The sequence below is a fragment of the Ambystoma mexicanum genome, chromosome 4p (assembly GCF_040938575.1).
Source record: "Ambystoma mexicanum isolate Mex_15411 chromosome 4p, UKY_AmexF1_1, whole genome shotgun sequence".
NCBI classification, from domain to species: Eukaryota; Metazoa; Chordata; class Amphibia; order Caudata; family Ambystomatidae; genus Ambystoma; species Ambystoma mexicanum.
In genome coordinates, this window is record NC_090927.1 from 1,176,113,602 (window position 1) to 1,176,136,206 (window position 22,605).

A 22,605-nucleotide genomic window follows, 5' to 3' on the forward strand; every position below is an offset into this window, starting at 1 on the left:
GTGTAACATGTTCAAGATCCTTCCCTAGGCCTATCCTAGTGTATAGGATTGAGCCGAGTACTTACCTGAACTTCACTGACTTTCAACTAACTTTGGAAACTTTCTATAATCACTGCCAGAGCCCACTTCACTCTTTTCTATATAAACTTACCTACCTATGGACTGGTGGCTTTTGGGCACACTGCACCAAACCATTTAAGGATTGGACTTACTAAAATTAAGGGAAGCTGTTCTTGTGTGATTCTGAAGAATTCTGCCTATTTTTCCATGCATCTGACTACGCACCTGTATTGCACTGGGAACAGATTCATATGCACTTCTATTTTACTAATGGCAAATGTGTATATATGTTTTACAAGGTTTTGTGTGACGATAGTTGCCTGTGATTTTTATATGCTTAGTGTGTAATTGAAAGCCTACTAATTGTATTTGTATATAATTACTTACTACCATGAATGACTGGTGTTGCTCTGTGTGGACTCATTCTAGCCCTAGCCAACTCTCATACTTTACCAGAAACTAAGCCTTGATTGCTCAGCTACCTTGCAGGTTTTTGCTAATCTCTCAGTGTCTTCCCAGTTTAGGGTGAACCCCCAAAATCCTCCATCAGGGCTGATTTTGGAAATCCATCTGAACAATAGATTTGGTGGTGGGGCTTTAACCCCTAAGATTTTGTGGGATTCAGCATATCGAAGAAACAAGAAAATGAGAGACCTCAAAAGATATGTTCCTGAAGAAAGTGCACAAAACAAAAGGAAGGAACAAGTTACTTACCTGTAACTGTTGTTCTCCAGCATGGGTCTGGCATGGATTCACATGCTCATGAATATTCCCCGTCGTCAGGCTGTGAATCCTCGGTAAAGAAAAAAATCAGTTTAGTTTCTGAACTGTCTTTCTACAAGTAACCAATCACTGATTTCTCAGTCATACTGCCCCAGCCAATGACTGCCCTCTACCTAAGCCCCTCCTCTGGCAGCCATCTTCAGATTTAGTAGCACGTAAAGTGGCAGTAGGACCAAGAGAAGAGCCGCAGAGGGTTAGGCGGGAGGGTTCGCATGTGAATCCATGCCAGACCCATGCTGGAGAACAACAGTTACAGGTAAGTAACTTGTTCCTTCTCCAGCATGGGGTCTGGCATGGATTCACATGTTCATGAATATAAGAATACATAGCAGTACACACATGCACAACCACGGGAGGTGGCAAGGCTCAACATTAAGCATTTCAACAACTCAACACTAAACATCTCTTACCTCCTCACCAGGCTCACCTTCAGGCGAACAGGTTGCACAGCACTGCCTGGCCGACTCTGGACTCCTCCCTGGAATCCCGGTCGACGCAGTAGAATCTCGTGAAGGTGTGCGTCAACCTCCACATAGCAGCCCTGCAGATCTCCAGCAGGGGCACACCAGACAGGAACGCTGTGGTAGCAGCGATCGCTCTGGTTGAATGGGCTCTCGGACGGCCGGGCAACACTCGGTTTGCCAACCGGTGACAGTGCATGATGCAGCCGGAGAGCCATCTGGAAATAGAAGCCTTCGAGGGGGCCTTCCCTTGGTTCACAGGTCCAACTTTCACCAACAGCTATGATGTCTTCCGAAAACCCTTTGTGCGGTCCATGTAGAACTTCAGCGCTCTAGCCACATCCAGCGAGTGCAAAGACCTCACAGCCGGCGACGAAGGCGACGGGAAGAAAACAGGTAACACCAAGGGCTCGTTAAGATGGAATTCCGATGGCACCTTGGGCATGAAGGAGGGGTGCATCCTCAGCACTACCCTCGTCTCATGGAATGTCAGGTATGGAGGTTTACAGGAGGGGGCCTGGATCTCTCCCACTCGTCATGCGGAGGTGATGGCCACAAGAAACGCTGTCTTCCATGACAGGAACTTCAACAGTGCCGAATGCAGCGGCTCGAATGGCGGCCCCATGAGCTTGGACAGCACCACGTTGAGTTCCCACGCCGGGGCCTTGACCGGCGGAAACGACTGGAACAGTGCTTTCATGAACTCCTTCACCAGGCGATGAGACCATAGAGATGACCGCCCCGGAGCTCTGGTGTAGCGGGAGATAGCCGCTAGATGGATCTTGATAAAGGCATGTGCCAGCCCCGCCTTGGCCAGTGATAGCAAGTACGGCAGCACTTGAGGGGCCGTAATCCGCAGAGGGTTAATATTCTGTGCACGGCACCAGATAGAGAACCTCTTGCATTTGTGTCCATAGCATTTCAGAGTCAAGGATGCCCTGGCCTTTGCAAGCACCTCCTTGCAGTCCGCGGGGATATCGTACCCTCCGAACTCTAGTGGTGTAGGAGCCAGGCCTGCAGGTTCAGCAACCCCGGGTTGTGGTGGAGGATGGCACTTCCTTCTCTGGCGAGAAGATCCGCGTCCATCTGCAGTTTCACTGGGGGGGTAGGAGGGGCGCCGACATGTCCGGAAGGTCCAAGAACCGAATCTGCCTCGGCCATGCCGGTGCGACGAGGATCATCCTGCACCGGGACCGTCTGAGTTGATTGATGAGTCGCAGCAGCAACGGCAACGGCAACGGAGGGAATGCATACAGAACAGGCCGTCCCAGGGGAATGAGAAGGCATCGCCCATGCTCCCCGGCTGGGGAAACCGGCTGGCGAACCTCCGGCACTTGGCGTTCGTCGCCGTCCCGAATAGGTCGATCTGGGGATTGCCCCATCGTCGGAATAGGAGATCCACTTGGTCCTGCCACAGCTCCCACTCGTGGCACGGGTGCAGCTCCCTGCTGAGTGAGTCGGCGATGGTGTTCTTTATTCCTGCCAGATGGAAGGGTACCAGAAACATCCCTTGAGCGATGGCCCAGTGCCACAGATCATGCGCTTCCCTGGATAGGGCTGGGGGATCTGGTGCCCCCTGCTTCCCGATGTAAAACATTGTGGTGGTGTTGTCAGTGAAGACCCTTACCACCTTGCCCTTGAGGGATGGAAAGAACGACCTGAGGGCCCAGAACATGGCTCGGAGCTCCAGGACATTGATGTGTAGTGACCTCTCCTCCGGGAGCCAAATGTCTCTTGCGTGGAGATCTCTGGTGTGCGCTCCCCATCCCCTCCAGGGAGGCGTCCGTCGTCACCTTTTCCTGATGTGCCGGGGTGTGGAAGCCCATACCCGCCGCCAGATGCGCGCGGGTGCCCCACCACTGGAACGCTTGGCGGAAAGTCTCGTTCTGGGGCGTGGGGTCCTCCATGGCCCTATCTTCCTCATCGGCCCCCCGTTGCTCTCCTTTGGACACTCGCCAACTCATCCTCAGCAGTGGTATCCGTGTCCGTTATGGCTACTGTGCCCCCCCCCCCCTTTTCTCCTGCTGGGGTTTCATGGGGGGTCTTCTCGATAGGCAGAAAAGATGATTCCCTCCTGGGTGGCAGGGAAACTCTAGCCCCTGAAGTCACCTCCACTCGGGAAGCCTCCGTAGTTTTCGCCAGGGCCGCCACAACTCCCCCAATCGAGGCCTTACCGGGTGAATCAGGGCCCTTCACGACCTTGGGCATGCCTGAGGCCTTCACCTTGGGGAGAGGCTCACCGCCTCGCTCCCCCTCGGCTGTCTCTGTCGGGCTCGACTGGGGCTTCTCCCGAAGCTTACCCGGGTTCTTAGACAACTTCTTCACCGAGCCAGAACATTGGATCCAACAGGCGTCATGCTTCCCTTGTCCTGGGCCATGACCACGTGGGGTAGGCTTCAAAGATCTTCTGGTATCCTCCGAGAAGTGGAAAACACGATGAAAAGATGCCCTTGAGGGCCATAGAAAATTCCGAAAACGACTCCCTGTTAATTGGAAGTCAAGTCGGTGGAGCTTGAGGCTCGATTGACCAAAAATATAAGAGTAAACTCTTACAAAAAACGCAAAACGCAGTAAAAGCTCGAGAGCACGAGGACTCAAAACCTGAACGTGCGATAAAAAATCTGGCTGCCAGAGAGGGACTTAGGTAGAGGCAGGACCTAGGCTTATTAGCCTTCGGTGTGGGCTGCACACCTAAATTCCCCCAATAGGGTTAGAACATTTGTTTTTAGAATATAAATGACAGTAAAGCCTTCTTTGATAAAGTTGCTTCAAAGTGCTTTTATTCTGCAAATTGCAATTCAATTCGATTTCTCATTTAGTTAACGAATGGTTAAACTTCACCAATTCGTTTTGTGCTGATACAATGGCAAAGAAAAAGTAACCTAGGGCTAATGCATTTCGGAATGGTAACATTCCTTCCTCAGAGCCAGGTTAAATGTACACGAGCATACAAAAAAAATCTTTCTGTTAGAATATTTTGAAAAACATCAAATGTATATGCATTCAGGAGAACAGGGTACCCACAATTGACAAACACGTACATGTAGACAGTGAGAAGAGAGAAGAGAAGAGAACATTGTCAGTGATTTGTAAACATTACATTGCATTAATGCGTTCTTTAAAAGACTATTATCATCCGACATTCAAATTGCACTTCCGTCAAGGTTTACATCAGATCTATTACTAAGTGTCTTCTGGTCAAGTATTCTAGGGGATAAGGCAGGACATTTTCATGTTATCACTGACCTGAAACGGGTGGCTTCAGTACATGCCGTTCAAACGTTCCTTCTCAGAACGCTGCAAAATGAAATAGTATGCTGCATTTAGTCACAATCACTCGTGGTTGCTTCTAATACGTGCCTGTCTGTGTGAAAGCAGAGCGCTTACCTTGTGAGTGTGTAGCTCGCTCGAGCGAAGCAACCTCCGACTGCGGGTAGCAAGAAGGCTCTGCTTGCCTCTGCGTGTATATGTGTAATGTTGTCATGGTGATGTAAATCTCAAAATGGCGGATGGCGGGTGCATGAAGTAGCCATACTAGAGTGGGCAATTAAAAGCAGTGTTAATGCTGGTGTATGGTAACTCGATTGCATAAACACGCTGGATTGCACAAATGATCCTAATAGAACCGCGATGCCCTCTGTTCTGATTGGTGAAGTAAATAAAATATAGTGCTGTGCGTTACATGAGGTAGTCAGGGGTCAAATTATGTTTTTGTGTGTGGTTTATAATAATGGGTGGATACTGTGTTCCCAGGTGTTTACATTCTCAAGAGTGACATGTCTAAAACACAGTTAAGTTCAATGTGTTGTAAAAACAGATACAATTATAGAAAACAGTTAAGATCAAACTCATCGTTCATTCCTCGAGGTGACAATGATTCCAGTCTATCAATCCAAAAGGATTCTCTTTGTTGTCTCTTCTTCTTAGCGTCCGTGCCGGTATTTACAATGACTTCTAATACCTGAAATTTGATCTGGGAGATATTGTGCTTCTTTTCATTGAAGTGTTTAGCTACTGCTGAGTTGATGTTCTTATTGCGAATGCATGACTTGTGTTCATTCAGGCGGATGCGTACATTAAACATTAAACGAATTTCTACAATACATTAATAGTATTGACCACCGGATACAATTTACCTCCGAGATAGGGAACCCTGGGATACATTATCTGGACATTCAAGTCAAAGTACACAACCAGCAGATCACCACCACTCTATTTTCTAAACCTACAGACAGAAACAATTTATTGCACAGGATGAGCTTTCACCCTCAAAAAACCTTACGAAATTTACCCTATGGACAAATGCTTCACCTCAAGAGAATTATCAGCGACCAGAGAGAGTTTGAGCAAGAACTAGTTAAACTAAGTAAGAGGTTGGAAGACCGTGGATATCCGGAGGAGGATATTAAGATGGCAGCAGAGAAGGTAGCAACTAAAACAAGAGAAATCACCCTGACTCCTAAAGTTACCAAGACATCACCATCTTTGGTATACGTGTCCAAATTTTCCAGCCAGAGCATGCAAATCAAAAGGTGTATTAATAAGCATTGGCAAATCCTGACTAAAGATGAAAGAACCAAAGAATTGTTCGCCGATCCACCTACATTTGCTTATCAAAGATCCAATAATCTAAGGGACCTACTCGTCAACACACGCGACGATAAACCAAGAAGAAGTCCAACCAAAAGTTTCGGCACGTACCCATGCCTGAATTGCAGTAATTGCAACAATATCATAAAAGGAGCTTTTGTGTTGCATCCGCACACAGGGGAAAAAATTGCAATAAAATGCCACGCCACATGTAACACGGAGAACTGTATATACTGCATACGTTGTCCCTGTGGACAGTACTATGTAAGAGAAACAGGACGAAAAGTACGCATCCGCCTGAATGAACACAAGTCATGCATTCGCAATAAGAACATCAACTCAGCAGTAGCTAAACACTTCAATGAAAAGAAGCACAATATCTCCCAGATCAAATTTCAGGTATTAGAAGTCATTGTAAATACTGGCACGGATGCTAAGAAGAAGAGACAACAAAGAGAATCCTTTTGGATTGATAGACTGGAATCATTGTCACCTCGAGGAATGAACGATGAGTTCGATCTTAACTGTTTTCTATAATTGTATCTGTTTTTACAACACATTGAACTTACCTGTGTTTTAGACATGTCACTCTTGAGAATGTAAACACCTGGGAACACAGTATCCACCCATTATTATAAACCACACACAAAAACATAATTTGACCCCTGACTACCTCATGTAACGCACAGCACTATATTTTATTTACTTCACCAATCAGAACAGAGGGCATCGCGGTTCTTTTAGGATCATTTGTGCAATCCAGCGTGTTTATGCAATCGAGTTACCATACACCAGCATTAACACTGCTTTTAATTGCCCACTCTAGTATGGCTACTTCATGCACCCGCCATCCGCCATTTTGAGATTTACATCACCATTACAACATTACACATATACACGCAGACGCAAGCAGAGCCTTCTTGCTACCCGCAGTCGGAGGTTACTTCGCTCGAGCGAGCTACACACTCACAAGTTAAGCGCTCTGCTTTCACACAGACAGGCACGTATTAGAAGCAACCACGAGTGATCGTGACTAAATGCAGCATACTATTTCATTTTGCAGCGTTCTGAGAAGGAACGTTTGAACGGCATGTACTAAAGCCACCCGTTTCAGGTCAGTGATAACATGAAAATGTCCTGCCTTATCCCCCAGAATACTTGACCAGAAGACACTTAGTAATAGATCTGATGTAAACCTTGACGGAAGTGCAATTTGAATGTCGGATGATAATAGTCTTTTAAAGAACGCATTAATGCAATGTAATGTTTACAAATCACTGACAATGTTCTCTTCTCGTCTCTCTTCTCTCTGTCTACATGTACGTGTTTGTCAATTGTGGGTACCCTGTTCTCCTGAATGCATATATATTTGATGTTTTTCAAAATATTCTAACAGAAAGATTTTTTTGTATGCTCGTGTACATTTAACCTGGCTCTGAGGAAGGAATGTTACCATTCCGAAATGCATTAGCCCTAGGTTATTTTTCTTTGCCATTGTATCAGCACAAAACGAATTGGTGAAGTTTAACCATTCGTTAACTAAATGAGAAATCGAATTGAATTGCAATTTGCAGAATAAAAGCACTTTGAAGCAACTTTATCAAAGATGGCTTTACTGTCATTTATATTCTAAAAACAAATGTTCTAACCCTATTGGGGGAATTTAGGTGTGCAGCCCACACCGAAGGCTAATAAGCCTAGGTCCTTTCTCTTTCAGCACATAACGAGTGTCCCACACGGTGACACGGTATAATGGGCTGCACCCTTTGAAGTAAAATCTAAAAGCATACTCAACAGCTACTAATCTATTCAAAATCAAAAGAAACAAGCTGTGCACCCTCTCCCATTCTTCAATACTTAGGTAGAGGCAGTCATTGGCTGGGGGCAGTATGACCCAGAGATCAGTGATTGGTTACTAGTAGAAAGACAGTTCAGAAACGAAACAAACTGATTTTTTTCTTTACCGAGGATTCCCAGCCTGACGACGGAATATTCATGAGCATGTGAATCCATGCCATACCCCATGCTGGAGAATTAAAGGTCACAGGTGCTCTATATAATCTGGCCCCGGAACCATGTCAGCCACGTGGCAGATGGAGCAATCAGGTGCAGTAGACATGGAGCGGTGCGGTGCCCTCTGGCAGCATTAAAGTTTCTGGTAGGTAAATAGCAAAGATGAGCAATCTGCGGGCGGAAAGAAACAATTAGAATGTTTGCGCATTGCAAATGTCTGTGAACCTAGCCAGGGTTGTTACATGATCACTGTGAATACAGAACACCTTATATCATTGTATGACAAGGTCAGAACCATGGATTTATCAAGAGGGAGTGAGAGGGCACTTAGGTAAGTGTTGAATATGTACAGGAATGCCCAAAACCAGTCCTAACTTTGGTGGCACTATAAAAAAGGCCCAAAGCGTTAGTTCCCGCCTACCCCATTCCCCAACCCGGCACCAGTAGGTTTCTTTACAGACCCTCATTTCCTGCCTTGTCTCTAAAGTCAGACATTTGCACAGTTTATTTCTGTCCATTCCAGTTTAAGCAGCAATAACCCAGGGACCTAGGCAATGGCTTAACCGCGGCGAAGAGAGAGACGCCCTGGGAACAGGAACAGAAGCATCACCACAAGCATACAGCAGAGACGCTTGTGATCCGCAAGCATAAGGGAAAGAGGCTATGGTCCTACTCTGCCATGCAGAGGACCTTACCGAGCTGCAAGAAAGAACTGGAAAGCCTGCGAAACACACAGGCCACCCCCTTAGACCGCAGTTGAAAGCGAATGGCAACTAAGACTTACTGGAACCAGGGTCCCGGAAAACTAACATGGACAGCGACCGCTCTGGGCTATCATTGCCGGGACGCGGCAAGCCTGCCAGAAGAGAGTAGGTGGGGCTTATCCCCCTTTTCAAGATTTTCCCCTCACACATACAAGTGCCAGATCAGGAAGTGGAGGCCACATTGGCCAGGGAAAGGTGTCCAACCCTTGCAGGTGGATTTTTAAGCAGAGGACAGAAAAAAGTGTGGGCGTTTCAGGTGAGATCAGAGATGGAGGACGCCCAAGAAACCTGCAGCAGGAAGGAGAGTGCATTGGCTTGTGGAGGAGACTGGTGGATCAGGTGAGAAGCTTAGGTGTGCGAGTACTTCTACAGTGTGAGTGAGCATGCTTGTGTAGCAAGTGAAAAGAAAGGTTAGTGTAAGGAGTGAATGTGAAATGAATGTAACAGTGAAAGAAGGTTATTGGAGTTGTATGGAGGAGAGGAGAGAGACAGCGCGCGGAGGAGAGGGGAGACACAGCGCGCGGAGGAGAGGGGAGACACAGCGCGCGGAGGAGAGGGGAGACAGCGCGCGGAGGAGAGGGGAGACACAGCGCGCGGAGGAGAGGGGAGACACAGCGCGCGGAGGAGAGGGGAGACACAGCGCGCGGAGGAGAGGGGAGACACAGCGCGCGGAGGAGAGGGAGACAGCGCGCGGAGGAGAGGGGAGACACAGCGCACGGAGGAGAGGGGAGACACAGCGCACGGAGGAGAGGGGAGACACAGCGCACGGAGGAGAGGGGAGACACAGCGCACGGAGGAGAGGGGAGACACAGCGCACGGAGGAGAGGGGAGACAGCGCACGGAGGAGAGGGGAGACAGCGCACGGAGGAGAGGGGAGACAGCGCACGGAGGAGAGGGGAGACACAGCGCACGGAGGAGAGGGGAGACACAGCGCACGGAGGAGAGGGGAGACACAGCGCACGGAGGAGAGGGGAGACACAGCGCACGGAGGAGAGGAGACACAGCGCGCGGAGGAGAATTAGCATCACATGGAAGTGCCACTAAGCAGGAACCAAACAAAGGCCAGAATACTAGTGTGGGAGGGGTAAGGTGAAGGGTCCCATGTTAAGAGTAGAAGGGAAGACGTGAGTGTGGCCGTGAGTGAACCGACACAAAATCACCAAAGTAAATACAAGGCACAACCTCAGTTCTCCCATTAGGATACCAACGCTTGGATAGAATAATGACATTAAATCCCTGAGGGAATTTAGATAACTGGCAGCTGGGGAACCACCCATAGTACAACATTGCAAGGCTGGGGGGAGGTCAACATTTAGTAACACTAACCAGGAGTTACGGATGCCTGTGTTAGTAAGCAGACTCAGGACGAGACAAGAGGGAAGGCCTTAGGCCCCACAAAGAAAAACCCTTCTAAGCCTCAGAGAAATGTCAGTGCCATCTGTGACAATTGGAAGGGAACAAAGTTTTTTTAACATTTTTATCCTGTACTGTTCAGCAGGCAACTCTTCCCTTAGGAGAAAGGCTCAGTTTTAAAAGACCTGCTGCAACAAAATACTCCTGCTTCCTTAAAACAAAGTTTAGATGGGAAAACACATAAAATGGCTCTTCTGTACTGTAGGGTTCAATTCTGTGCGGCTTTTTAAATGTAAACATTAGCCTCTAGCCATGTTTATCAAGTCCTATTCCTGTACATTCAAACAATATGCTGATGATGCGTAGTAGCTTTGAAGCTGGGCATTAATCCATTATACAATTGAGATGATACCAACTGCCTCCAAGCCATCCCAGTGTTTATTGATGCAGAAGTTATTATTTTCTTTGGGCTTCCTTTCCATTACCTTTTAAATGGGCCCCGCACATGGACAGCAAAAATGTAACTAGGGGTAATATACTGGCATAACATGATTTTTTATATCTGCAAATAAAGTAACCAGAAAATTCCACTTCCAACTTCGCCTTTAAAATCACACCCTACCTAGAAATACTACAGACAGAACTTACCAGAGACTTATCCAAGGAAATGTATTTAGTTTGCCTACACCTATGAATGAATAAGGAGATGATCCAACAACTCCAGCTAAATTGGAACAGGATGGCCAAATTGATCCCGAGCCTCATTTAACATCCTGTGACGAATCCCAAGATGTTGACTCTTCTTCCCGAGGGAGAGCCCCTTCTCATGAGGCCAGGGTGGTGCCGCAAGGAGACGGAGGCTGTGGAGCCACCACACTGCAGGAGAACCCTGCGGAAGCCACAAGAGACCCAAAGCGAAGCACAATAAAGAGCAAGAAAGGATCCCAGGAGGAACAGCGGACCAGAAAGCGGCTTAGCATGTGAGATACAAGTGGCTACAGACCAGCATGCCTGTTAAAAGCAGAAGTCATCCTTACCAGGTCTGACGCTGCAGGACCCTTGATGAAGCAGTAACAGACCAGGCAGTCTGTAACTGGTACGCTTATTGCAAGGAGACAGAGGCTGTGGAGCTGCCACACTGCAGGAGAAGCCTGCGGAAGCCACAGGAGACCCTGAGCACACCAGAGAAGTCCCAGGAGGTACGGAGGGAACAGGGTGGCCAGTGGGGGTACGAGAGGGTCCACCCTTCAGGGGCTTGGATGTAACCCCTGGCCCAAAGCGAAGTAGGGAGAGCAATAAAGGGAAGTGATTCTTCAACAGGGGCACACATAACCTTAACACAAATAGTCAAGGAAAAGACACAAATCATCTTCCTTATGGCAATACTTGGCAGGCAAGGGAACCAAGTCTGCAACAGCAAAGAAGCAGAGAAACCCGGGTCTGGGACCCGCAACCAAAACGGAGGAAACCTTTGGAACTTTGTATTCCTTATGGCAGTACTTGACAGGCAAGTAAACCAAGTCTGCCTGACAAGCGAAATAAAGAAACAAAGGTTGAGGAGCCACAACAAATAAAAGAAAGAGAACAAAGCTATCTTCTTCATGGCAGTATTTGGCAGGCTAGTGAGCCAAGTCTGAACATGCATCAACACTGGAGAACACAGGTCTGGGACCCACAAGAAAGAAAATAAAACCTGAAACATCCTCATAGCAACACTTGACAGGAGAAAGAAACAAGTGAACAGTACCTGGGGAAACTGGGTTTAGAGAACCCACACTGTTTAAATTGTCTTGTGAAGCAGCTGGAGATAAAGTAAGTAAACCAGGGTAAGGGAGGCATTGCCCCTGGTTATGTTGAGCGTGAACGGACTGTGAAACCAAGATACCGGGAGAAGGGAGTCATTCTCCTGATAATGGACTACAAAGCAGGATCAAACCAAGAGGACAAGCAAAGGGAGTTATTCCACATGGCAAGACAAGCACTGTGTTACGAACACTTGATGCAGGGGAAGGGAGTCATTCCCTTAAGTGGGGAAACAGTGAACATTCTGTTAGAGAAGTGACAGTCCTTTGTTTGTGGAGTATTGGGACAAAAGGAAGGGAGTCATTCCCCCTGGTTAAGAACATGCAACCAGAACGGTTCCACCCAGTCCAGGAGAAAGGTGTCACCCTTACAATCCCCAGAACTAAAAGCCCTCAATACGTTACTGACAATCAATGACCACATTTAAAAACCTATGTATCATCCATTGCACTATTTTTAGGTTACTGTTACGCTCACCTAGTATCCACGGGACGCCACCCAGCCCTGGTTGGATGATTTGCACTCTCGAACCCTCTCCCGGTCCCATGGTAAGGTGGGTATGCAATATAGGAGAGCTGGAGTCAATACCAGATTGTCTTGGTTTTCCCACCTCCCTTGGCCTCAACTCCTTCCTCCCCCTTGGGCCCGCTCCTCACCTTAATATTGTGAAAGGTGGATTCTCCATCCTGCTCCTCGTGGCTGGGACGCGTAGATTTGGGGGGCGAGCAGCGACCAAGTTACTACACTGGTGCAAGCCCCCCCTGTGGGAATCCAGGCCTGCTGCTTTATAGTATTTATATGCAGTTCTTATGTTCCTTAGTTCAAATAATAATGTCTTGCTTCTATCCTTTAGGTATGGAAAGGTATTTTGGTGTTGTCATGCAGTTTGAAGATGAGCATGGGCCGGTAGGCGAAAGCGCGGTGTGCGCAATGCTGTCCGGTGAGTAATGCGCAATGCGCTGCGCTGTTTCGCCTTTTATATTGCTAACCTGTGTCTTTTCTCTCCTTGCAGGTTGCGATGTTCTTCGCCGAGTGTCGTAATGTTCCAGCAATGATACTGACCAGGAGATGACTACCCAAGTAAGAATTGTGTGGCTTTCTTCATTCCGGAGGAAACGTGAGTAAATGCTTACTAATGCCGTCTTTCTTTCTCCTCTTTCCAGGTTATGCTATTCCAGGATGCATGCAGTGTCGGATGATGGAGTTCGTACCTTCAGGTGAGTGGAACTGAAGTCAGCGATGGATTGAAGACAGGATACTGTTCCAGGTAAGTTTCATAGTGTTCTTTCTCTCTCTGCAGGTCCTTGGTTTCAGGTAAACTGGCATCAAAGAACTGGACACGGTGAGCGTTACGCTGCCCACAGCAAAATAACGCAAAGCATGTTCTGCTGTTTGGGTGCGGGTAGTCAAGGTCAAAAAGTCCCAGGCCTGCCACACCCAAAAGACTAGACCACATAGCTCAGTTCCTTGTAACTGCGCTATGTATGTGCCTCCATGTTGGCTGAACTACCCAGCCCGCCAAGAGTTAAATAGTCCCAAGTAAATAGTCCAATTCTAATGTTGGTCTTCATGATGGTTATGAGCCTGGTGCCAAAGGCGCCAGGACTGACTCCAAGAGAGTCTGGGGTGAGGTTTTAAGGCCTTTGACCTGGCCCTAACTGGAAGGCTGACTTCCCAGTGATGGCAAGGGTCATGACAGTTACTAGTCTTTCCATCGAAGATTTACCATCGAAGGTAAGTAACATCGAATTTTTTCCAACAAAAAATACTACATTGAATTCCCATACATAAAGTGCAAAGTGTTATGCATCGAAACCCTTGCATCAAATAGGGTTTTGTTATATAAACACTTAACATTTTTTTGTATGGAAATTCGATGAAACATAACGTTACAGGGAGCTGTCCGGTGCTGACATTTATATTTTTTAATACTGGACAGCTCCCTGTAATTTGGGGTATTGTTTATTGGGGGTCCCCCCACAAACCCACCTCAACCCCCAGAGGGCCTCCTTCCCCCTAACCCCCCCCATTTACAAAATGTAACCTTTGTCCAGTGCTGAAATCTTTAAAGTATTTCAGTACTGGACAGCTCCCTGTTAGTTGGGGTATTTTTTATTTGGGGGGGGGAATCTCTCCCCCCCAAACCCCTTTTAACTCCCAGGGGTCCTCCACCCCTAACCCCACCCCCACCTACATTTTCAAAAATGAACCCTTTCCTCAACTCATTGAATTTCCAACCCAAACATACATCTATTTTAAAGTTATGTTTGAGTTGGAAATCCATCGAAATACATTTAATGAAAGTGCATTTTGATGGAAATGCATTTCAATTAATACATTTCGTTGGATTTTAATTTGATTGAAAAATGTTTGATGGAAATACTGGCAACCTATTTTTAGTCCCAAAATACCCAATTTCCTTCCTTGAGGGCCTAAAAGAATCTTTAGCTCATTGGGTTAACAAAGACTCACACCGGCCAAGTACAAAAAAAAAGAGTGCTTTGGAGGCAGAAACCCTGCCTATGTCTTATTTCCATGTATTAATATTGAGACATGAACAAATATTTCCAAAAACCTCAGAATGGCAAATAATGTCTCCAAATTCAGAAGCGACCAGAAGACTTGGATTGTTTCCCAAATCAGTCCCCTGAAAACTGTGTGATAAAATGCCTTGCACCCCGAGTTTTCAGACACAAAAAATAAATGCATCACCTGCAAGTTTTTGCGATGCAATTCAAACTATAAAGAGGATTAGAGGTCTCATCTAGTTGAAGTCCCTCCATCAGCAGATCTTGAGTAGAAAGGGAGATAAAGCAAAGCAGGCTCACAGTTGACGGTGCCTCACATAATGCAATAACCTGCTTCATGCCAATGGGTTGGTTGTTTCTTAAACCACACTCACTCCTGTGTAGTTCACAAATAAAATCTCAAGCAAGTTTGCATAGATTTTTAATGTTGCATTTGCCATTTACAATATAGATATTTATACTAAACAAATGGTTTAAAAAAATAGGATAACAAAAAGATCTTCCCCCTTCTGCTTGTCTGATATTCTTTGACCAGACATCAATAGGTGGTCTTCAGTCTCAGTGCATAAATAAAGAGTCTGCTCTCAAAGAAAGGGCCACTCCACAGCCCTGGTTTCCAAACTTGCGATACATGTATTAAAACCATGCTCCACGGTGTTCCAGATATCAAAATACTCAGGGGTTCCTCACTGCTAAAAGAGCTATGTTGGAGCTTAACAATATTCTATCTAGAATTCAAACATCTTGAGATAGACCTTTTGGGTTTATAGTGAATATGTCGAATGACATTTTTTGCTGAACGATGCTTAACTATGCTGAAAAAAATGATTTCAAATTTTTATTTTTTTAATGGGGGGGGCCCCCAAAGCCCTGTTTTTTATGTACACTTTATTTTACTAGCTAAACCCAAAAAACATACACATTTTAAAAAAAACACATTCGAGAAAAAAAAAAATGGGCATAATTTCTTTCCACGAAATGGCATTCGAAAACAAGTTTGACATTTTAACTGGATACCGACCTTTTGCAGCATCATCAGGAAGCTTTAACCTCCAATACACAGTTTAAACATTAATTCTCTTGCCAATCCACCTGCTCATCTTTGGATTAAACACACAAAAAAGTAAAGCTTGGCCCCATACCTGGCTTGCAAACTAGAGTGATTACAGTTTGAAACCTCTTGTCCTTCTTGCAGACATCTCCATCTGTGTAAATGAGTTGAATATTCCCTCCAAATATCTTGGGGGCAGACATAAACTTCCCCAAATTGATTTTTTTCATGTTATCTGAAAGAAAAACAAATATATACATTAGTAGAATTCCTAATGATACTTGTAATTGAATCTGGTGCTGTGCAACACTACATTTTAGAGAAAGTTAAGGAAGCATAGCAATAAAAAGAAACACCTTGAAATGCAAGCCCCCTTTCAATGTACAGTTGCTCATCGTTTCAATGAAGGGCCGAAAGAGCACAGATGTAGATACAGCGATCCCGCCTGTAATACTCAGTGTGCATTCTCCTCTTGCTTCTTAGCCTAAAGAGACAGTGTTGGTCATTCATCTAGAGGAATTATTGCTATTCAAACTGCCCGATTCCTTCAGACAATAGAAGTACCCAATGATCACAATTCATTTTCATGCTGTCTGAAGCGCATGTGTTTTACTGTTTGTCTCTTTTTCATTTATTTCCACAAGCAGGCTTTTAAATAAAGATCACAAAGTCAGATGTGTAAAATCAAAAGCAAAATTGACAAAGTTACTCCTAGTCCATAGTCCCGTTTCCTCCATTCTTGTGGGACATTCCGTCCATCGGAACAGGACTGGAGCACTTTTTAAGCATAACAAAATGTACTTTTTGGCCTTTTAATTTTACGCGGGGCTACGGCACGTGACCCCAGCCCCACCTTCCTGAGCGCCGCCCCACGCATCGCCCTTCATTCCTTTTCTATCGCCAGGACCAGGAACATTTAGCTAAACAGAGAGGAAGGCATGCAGGCGTATGGAGGAAAGGGGACTATGGACTAGGAGTAAGGTAGTCACCACAGTGAGTAACTTGTCATACTCAGACGTCCCGTCCCCTTTCTTCCATACTTGTGGGAGATTCCCAAGCACTGACCAAAGGAAAATGGGAAGATGGAAATTTCCCTTATTGGAATAAATTCTTAAGAATTGCCTGGCTGAATTGGGCATCAGCCCAGGAGCTCAGGTCAAGAAAATGTCTGCAAAAAGCCGAAGGGGAAGCCCACGTAGCAGCCTTGGCTATGGACGTAACAAAGTTGTGAAGAACTTCTAAGTTCGCTTGTTCTGTTGAGGTAAAACTTCAGAGCTTGTCTGACGTCTAGGTTGGGTAAAACCCTCTCGGCATCGGAGACCGGGTGCTAAAAGAACACTGGTAAGGATATTGACTTGTTTAAGTGGAATTCAGAAACAACTTTGGGAAGGAAAGAAGGATGAAAGCGAAGCACAACCTTATCCTTGTCGAAAGTTAGGAACCGTTACTGCAATCAAGAAGGCCACTTTCCAAGAAAGGTACTTGAGCTCGGTAGTGGCCATAAGTTCAAAAGGCTTATGAGGACCACATTCAGATCCCATTTTGGATGAGGAGGCCTAACCAGAGGAAAAAGATGAAGACCTGCAAAATGCCTCTTGATGACTGGGTTTGCCTGTGCAAAAGAGCAACTGTCTGTAGACCGATAAGCCGCAATGGTGGATAGTTATGTCCTGCATGATAAGACATGAATGTCAGAGGCTGCAAGGTCAGATATAAAAGACAATACACAGTCAATAGAAGCCTATCAGGGATCAAGCTGTTTAGCTAGACACCGATGACAAAATCGAAGCCATTTACTTTTGTACTGATCTCTTTTAGTAGGCTTGTGTGCCGCCTGAATTATGCGCATATTATCCTCTGACAGGTTGTACTGCGCTACGGACCAGAACTCCGGTACCAGGCCACCAAGCTGAAGGATTGTGGGGAGTAGTGCCACAACTGGTGATTGCTCTGGTGAAGGTCGTCGGGAATCTGAAGCAACCTGATAGGGTTGGAACCGACAGGTCCTGCAATTACAAAAAAACAGAACCTTGCTGCCCACCAAGAAGGAGAGGGCAGTTGGAAGCACTCCTGAGTTTGCAGAGCGACCAATGAAACAGCAGCAAAGGAGGTAAGGTGTAAGCTTTCATGTTATCCCAAGGGATTTCGAGAGCGACCCCCAAGGAAGACACTCCAAGACGGTCCCTGGAAGCATAAAGAGGAAGTTTCCTGTTTGTTGAGCTTGCAAAGAGGTTCACCGCTGGAGCACCCCATTGCTGGAAGATCTTGGTGAGACCATCAGTGTTTATCTTCCACTCGTAACTCACCGCAGATTGGCGGCTGAGGGAGTCTGCTGCGACATTGATGTGACCCAGAATGTGCACTGCCTGAAACCTGACATTGTGCAGGATAGCCCAATTCCAAATTTGGATAGCTAGATCCACCAAAGGAGGAGACCTGGTTCACTCCTGTTTGTTGATGTAGAACATTGCTACGGAATTGTCCATGCAAATTCGAACCACACTGTTGATGATAGAGGGCTGAAAAGCCTTGAGCGCAAGAAAAACTGCCAGAAGCTCTAGGTAATTGATATGGGAGCATCTGTCCTGGGGCGTCCACAAAACGTACATCTCGAGGTGACGTAGTGTCGCCCCTCACCCTAGAAGGAGGAATCTGTAGTAACTGTTGCTTGTGGGTAGGGCTCCTGGAAGGAGGATCCCACCGAAAGGTTGCTGGCGGAAGGCCACCATTGAAGATCCGCTGTCATGGAGGATGGAAATGGAATCATTTTGAAGTCCGGATCCATAGCCTGAGACCAGCGGCTCCTAAGAGCAAGCGGAGTGCGTGTCCTATTCAGTCGTACAAGAGGTAGAGCCAACATGCAGAAGGCCATAAGGCCCAGGAGTCTCTGGAACCACCAGAACGTCATGTGGGAGGACTGCAGGAAAAGCTGGCAGGTGGTCGACATACAATCCTGTCCTCTGATAGGAGCACTCTGGTACTGACAGTATCCCAATGGAAACATAGAAAGAGCAGGCCTTGAGCCACCGTCGGAGACGATTTCTGACAGTTCATGTACAGCCTGAGATGAAACAGGATCTGGAGGAGTGATTGAAGATTGCTCGGTGCAGCTTGTGGGCAAGGATTGTGCAGGAGCCAATCGTCCAAATATGGATATACATGAACTCCCTGCAGTCTGACGAATGCTGCGAGGACCGCCATCATCTTCGTAAAGACATGCAGCGCCAGCAGCGACCAAACAGTAGCATGCGATATTTGAAGTGTTCCGTTCCCACGCAGATCCGCTGATATTTTCAATGTGGGTTCCAGATCAGTATATGCAAGTAGGCGTCCTGAAGATCTACCACACTGAGCCAATTGGCCATCCAGAGAGAGGATTTTATCTGGCTGGGCGTAATCATCTTGCATTTCTCTTGGGGTAGAAAGAGATTGAAATTGGATAGGTTGAGGATAGTGCACAGGCCAGCCTTGTTGGGTTTGGGCACTGTAAACAAACAGGAGTAAAACCCTCCCCTTGCACCCGCAAGGGAACAGGCTTCACTGCTCTGAAGTCCAGAAATGTCTGTACCTCGGCTCTGAGGGAGGGCAACCGAGTCTGCTGAAGAGGGTGGTGAGAGGGTGGGGTAGGAGGGAAGGGCAAGCGGAAGCCCGCCCAGGCACGGACAAAAAGCCATCAGTCTATTGTGATCGTCTGCCACGCCTCCAGATGAGACTATATTCATCCTCCCACCAGAGTCTCGCGAGACTAGTAGAAAACCTCATTTAGATGGTTTAATGGTGGGGAAACCACCAGTTGCTGATGCAGAGGCTGTTGGCCGAGAGAAAAAACAGCCACCTTGCCTTTGCTGCTTGCAGCGATGCCCACCAGCAGGAGCTTCTGCTTGGCGCGGCGCGCACGGCGCTCCTGGAACCCTCTGAAACCAGAGAAGGCACTCCTTTGAGACCCGATCTCATAAGCTGTTTTAGCTGGGGTTTTGGCAAGGACCGACTAAGATTTAGCTGTTTGCGTGCTTGCCATTGTTTTGGTGAGTTCCTCATCAGTGGAGGAGAACAGTTCCTTACCTTGTCCGGAACCTCCTTCGAGAACTTTGTAGCATGCAGCCACGCTTGCTGGCAGAGATCTAATCCAACCATAAGGCCTGAGGGGAAGTGGCAACATGATGGGCCGCAGCCTCCAGCAGGTCCTGGGCCAGAACTTTGGCATCTGATAAGCCGCCCTTAAAATCTTCGAGCCAGTCAGGAATACATTCCTGAAACTCAACAAGCTCCTTCCACAGTTTATGATAAGCAGCCGCCAGGATGATCTCGGTATTAGCCTGTCGCAGCTAAAGAGGCGAATTAGAAAAAAACTTTATTTCCAATGTCATCAATAAGCTGGTCTTCCTTGGAAAGGGCACGAGACGTTGCAGTGGAAGATGTGGAGGATGGCTTCGACTGGAGAGTTGTTGCTGCCACCACCGTCGATGAGGGGAGCGGACATGCAGCCAAGGGAGGTCTTCTGACGTGTGTAGCTTGTAGCAAGCGTCAATTTTTCTGTTCACGTGCTGCCCAGAATTAGGTTTTTCCCCATTATCCACATTACGTGGAAAAGGCTGCTCAGTCCCAAATATAGGCCCCTCGGTACCAGCCGTTGAGAACCTTGGTAGTCAAAATGGCCACGGCAGACCGTGGGGGTTGGACCACCATTTTATTAATGCCCAAGTTGAACTGCGTCACAGGTGTCAGTGAGCTGTTGTCACCACAGGGATATCAGGGGACTTATGTTCCATTTTAGCCTTGTGACAGGGAACCTCAGCAGAGCCACTGCTAGCAGGTCTAGAGCGCTTTTGCAGCCCTCTGGAGTCTGCTGAAGAATTAGCCCTCAGTGAGGGAGCCTCAGCAGAGCCAGTACTTGAAGACTTAAGGTATTTGCCTGTCTTCTTTGCCCCCTCAGAAGGATCGGTTCGACTACTGGTTTGTGGGTGGGAAGGCCTCAGGTCACCCACCTTAGCCAGAGCACTCGTAGGGGGCCCCTCGATCCTGCCGGTCTTAGACATAGCCCCTAGTCGGGGATCCTCTGGGGTAACCCCAGTGCTTTTAGTCGCTTTATTGGAAACAGCGAGACAAGTCTCTGTCTACTTAGTTCCAGATTTGAAAACCTCAGAATAAAAAGAAAAAGTTCCCTAAGCTGCAAGTGCGTCGGCCCCGCGTAAAAATAAAAGAAGGACCAAAAAGTAAATTTTTTGATGCTTAAAAAGTGCTCCGGTGCCGTCCTGATGGACAGATGTCCCACAAGTATGGAACAAACATAAAATGCAGGACACAGCAACCGATTTGTGCATGGAGCATTCCCTTTCCAAATTCCATCTGGTGTTTTATGTGAAAATTACTCTCAAGGCTGCGCCTAGCCACACTGCCATTTGCCACCTTTACCTCCCCATTAGAAGCGAGCATTCAATGTGTGTGTGTGTGTTCTTTCCAGGAGTCGGTGAGGAAGTTGGCTTCTTGATGATCTATTGCCCACTTTGAAACCAAGGGAAAAAAAGGTCTATATCCTATATTTAGATCATTGGGATTAATGACAGTACAGTCTGCATTAGTTGTTTGTAGGATTAGTATCCTGCAAAGTAACTTTGAGGCTGTCAAGTTACCTGAAAAATTAATGAGCCTTAAATTTGAGGCTGTCCTCGACTAGTTAGATTTGCACTCACGTTTTGAATAAACAAATTTTTTATACATTATAGTAAGGCAATGGTGTTTCTATTTGTAATTTCTTCTTTTTAGAAGATGAATTTAGATTGTTCTATACATTTATAAAGTATTTATTTGTTGTATTAAGTGCCACAGGCATATCAAATACTTCAGTGAGCCTGCCGAAAAGGAGAATAGAACAGAAAGGGAAGGGATAAACATAGCTATTGCGCGGTCTGTTGAAGACTACCTTGTCCTGACCTTAAAAGTGACAAGAGACCTTAACATATTCCAGTCTGTCCACCAAAATATTTAACATAGCTAAATCCTAAGGGATTAAAGATCAGTGCTAGGAAAGCACATATGAAGTAATACACTAGTCTGAGAAGTTCTTCCTGAAGAGAGGTTTTCAGAGCTTTCTTTAATCTCACATGACTGGGTTCTTCATGCATGACCAAAGAGATGATTGCAAGGTACTAAACACCTTTTCCTGTACCTCTACAACCTGTAAATGCTGACATTTAGACTATTGGCTTTCAAGGATCACAAACATTGCAAGAAGGAGTGTGCAGTGAGACAGTTGGCCAGATATAATAGCTCTCATATATTACACTTAAATTGGATTAATTTAAATCCTTGTGAGTTAGGAACTGAATTGATGTAAATGATTTTAACTTTGTAAATTATTAACATTTTAATTTTGTTTAATTGCGAGTAATAACTAACAGGCTTTTCTTTTTAATTGTGCATTGGCCTTTGCCACAGTGGGAGAAAGGCTCTCTTTTCTGAAGCAGGACTGGTTGCTTCAAATTAGTGATCGTACAGTACTGAAGGTATTTTAGGATATTTGGCAAGATGAGGCTAAAAGCTAACATGTATCCACCTGTCCCTCACTGCAGATGGGCCTTTCTCTTTACCAAAGTGTTCCTTGTCCCCATTAAGATGTTAAGACTGTAACCATTGTAGAACCACTGCTACTGGAACGTGACAACATGCAGGCAGACCACTTACTGGTGTGCCTGGACTACGGTGCGAACGTCAAAATATAATCCAGTGCCACGAAATACTAGCATGGGCAAAGACAGGAAAGAAACCAGGTACCCAGAGCAAAATATATCAATTTACCACACCCACGACATCCACGACTCCCGAGCAGCATCATCCAGTGGATATGGCAGAGGTAGGGAACGGAATATCCTTGAAGGACGTTGTGGCAGGAATAGCTGACTCACGGGCGTCCATGGAACATAAGATAGATGGTATCAGCATGAACGTCTCACTGTTGCGACACGACCTCCAAAAACTGACGTCCCGCACAGGGGAGGTGGAACAACGGATTTCAGGTGCAGAAGATGGACTGAGAAACCTGGAACAGCAGCTTAATAGAGTTATAACACGGCTGAAAGTAATGGAAGGGAGAGTGGATGAGGGATTAGGCAGATCAATACGGAACAACGTCCGGATACTGGGATTGCCAGAAAAAATGGAAGGGCCAAGTGCGGAATTGTTTCTTGAACAGTGGCTGGTAG

General features: G+C 46.4%; 1 protein-coding gene across 1 annotated transcript in view; it reads right to left on the reverse strand.

The window, feature by feature from the left end:
- The window catches only part of IGF2R (insulin like growth factor 2 receptor), a 2,762,372-nt gene that overhangs the window by 2,049,854 nt on the left and 689,913 nt on the right, over positions 1–22,605 (reverse strand). Inside the window, 1 exon segment of the mRNA XM_069606818.1 lies at positions 15,498–15,641. Within this exon segment, the coding sequence (XP_069462919.1) occupies positions 15,498–15,641 (144 nt within the window).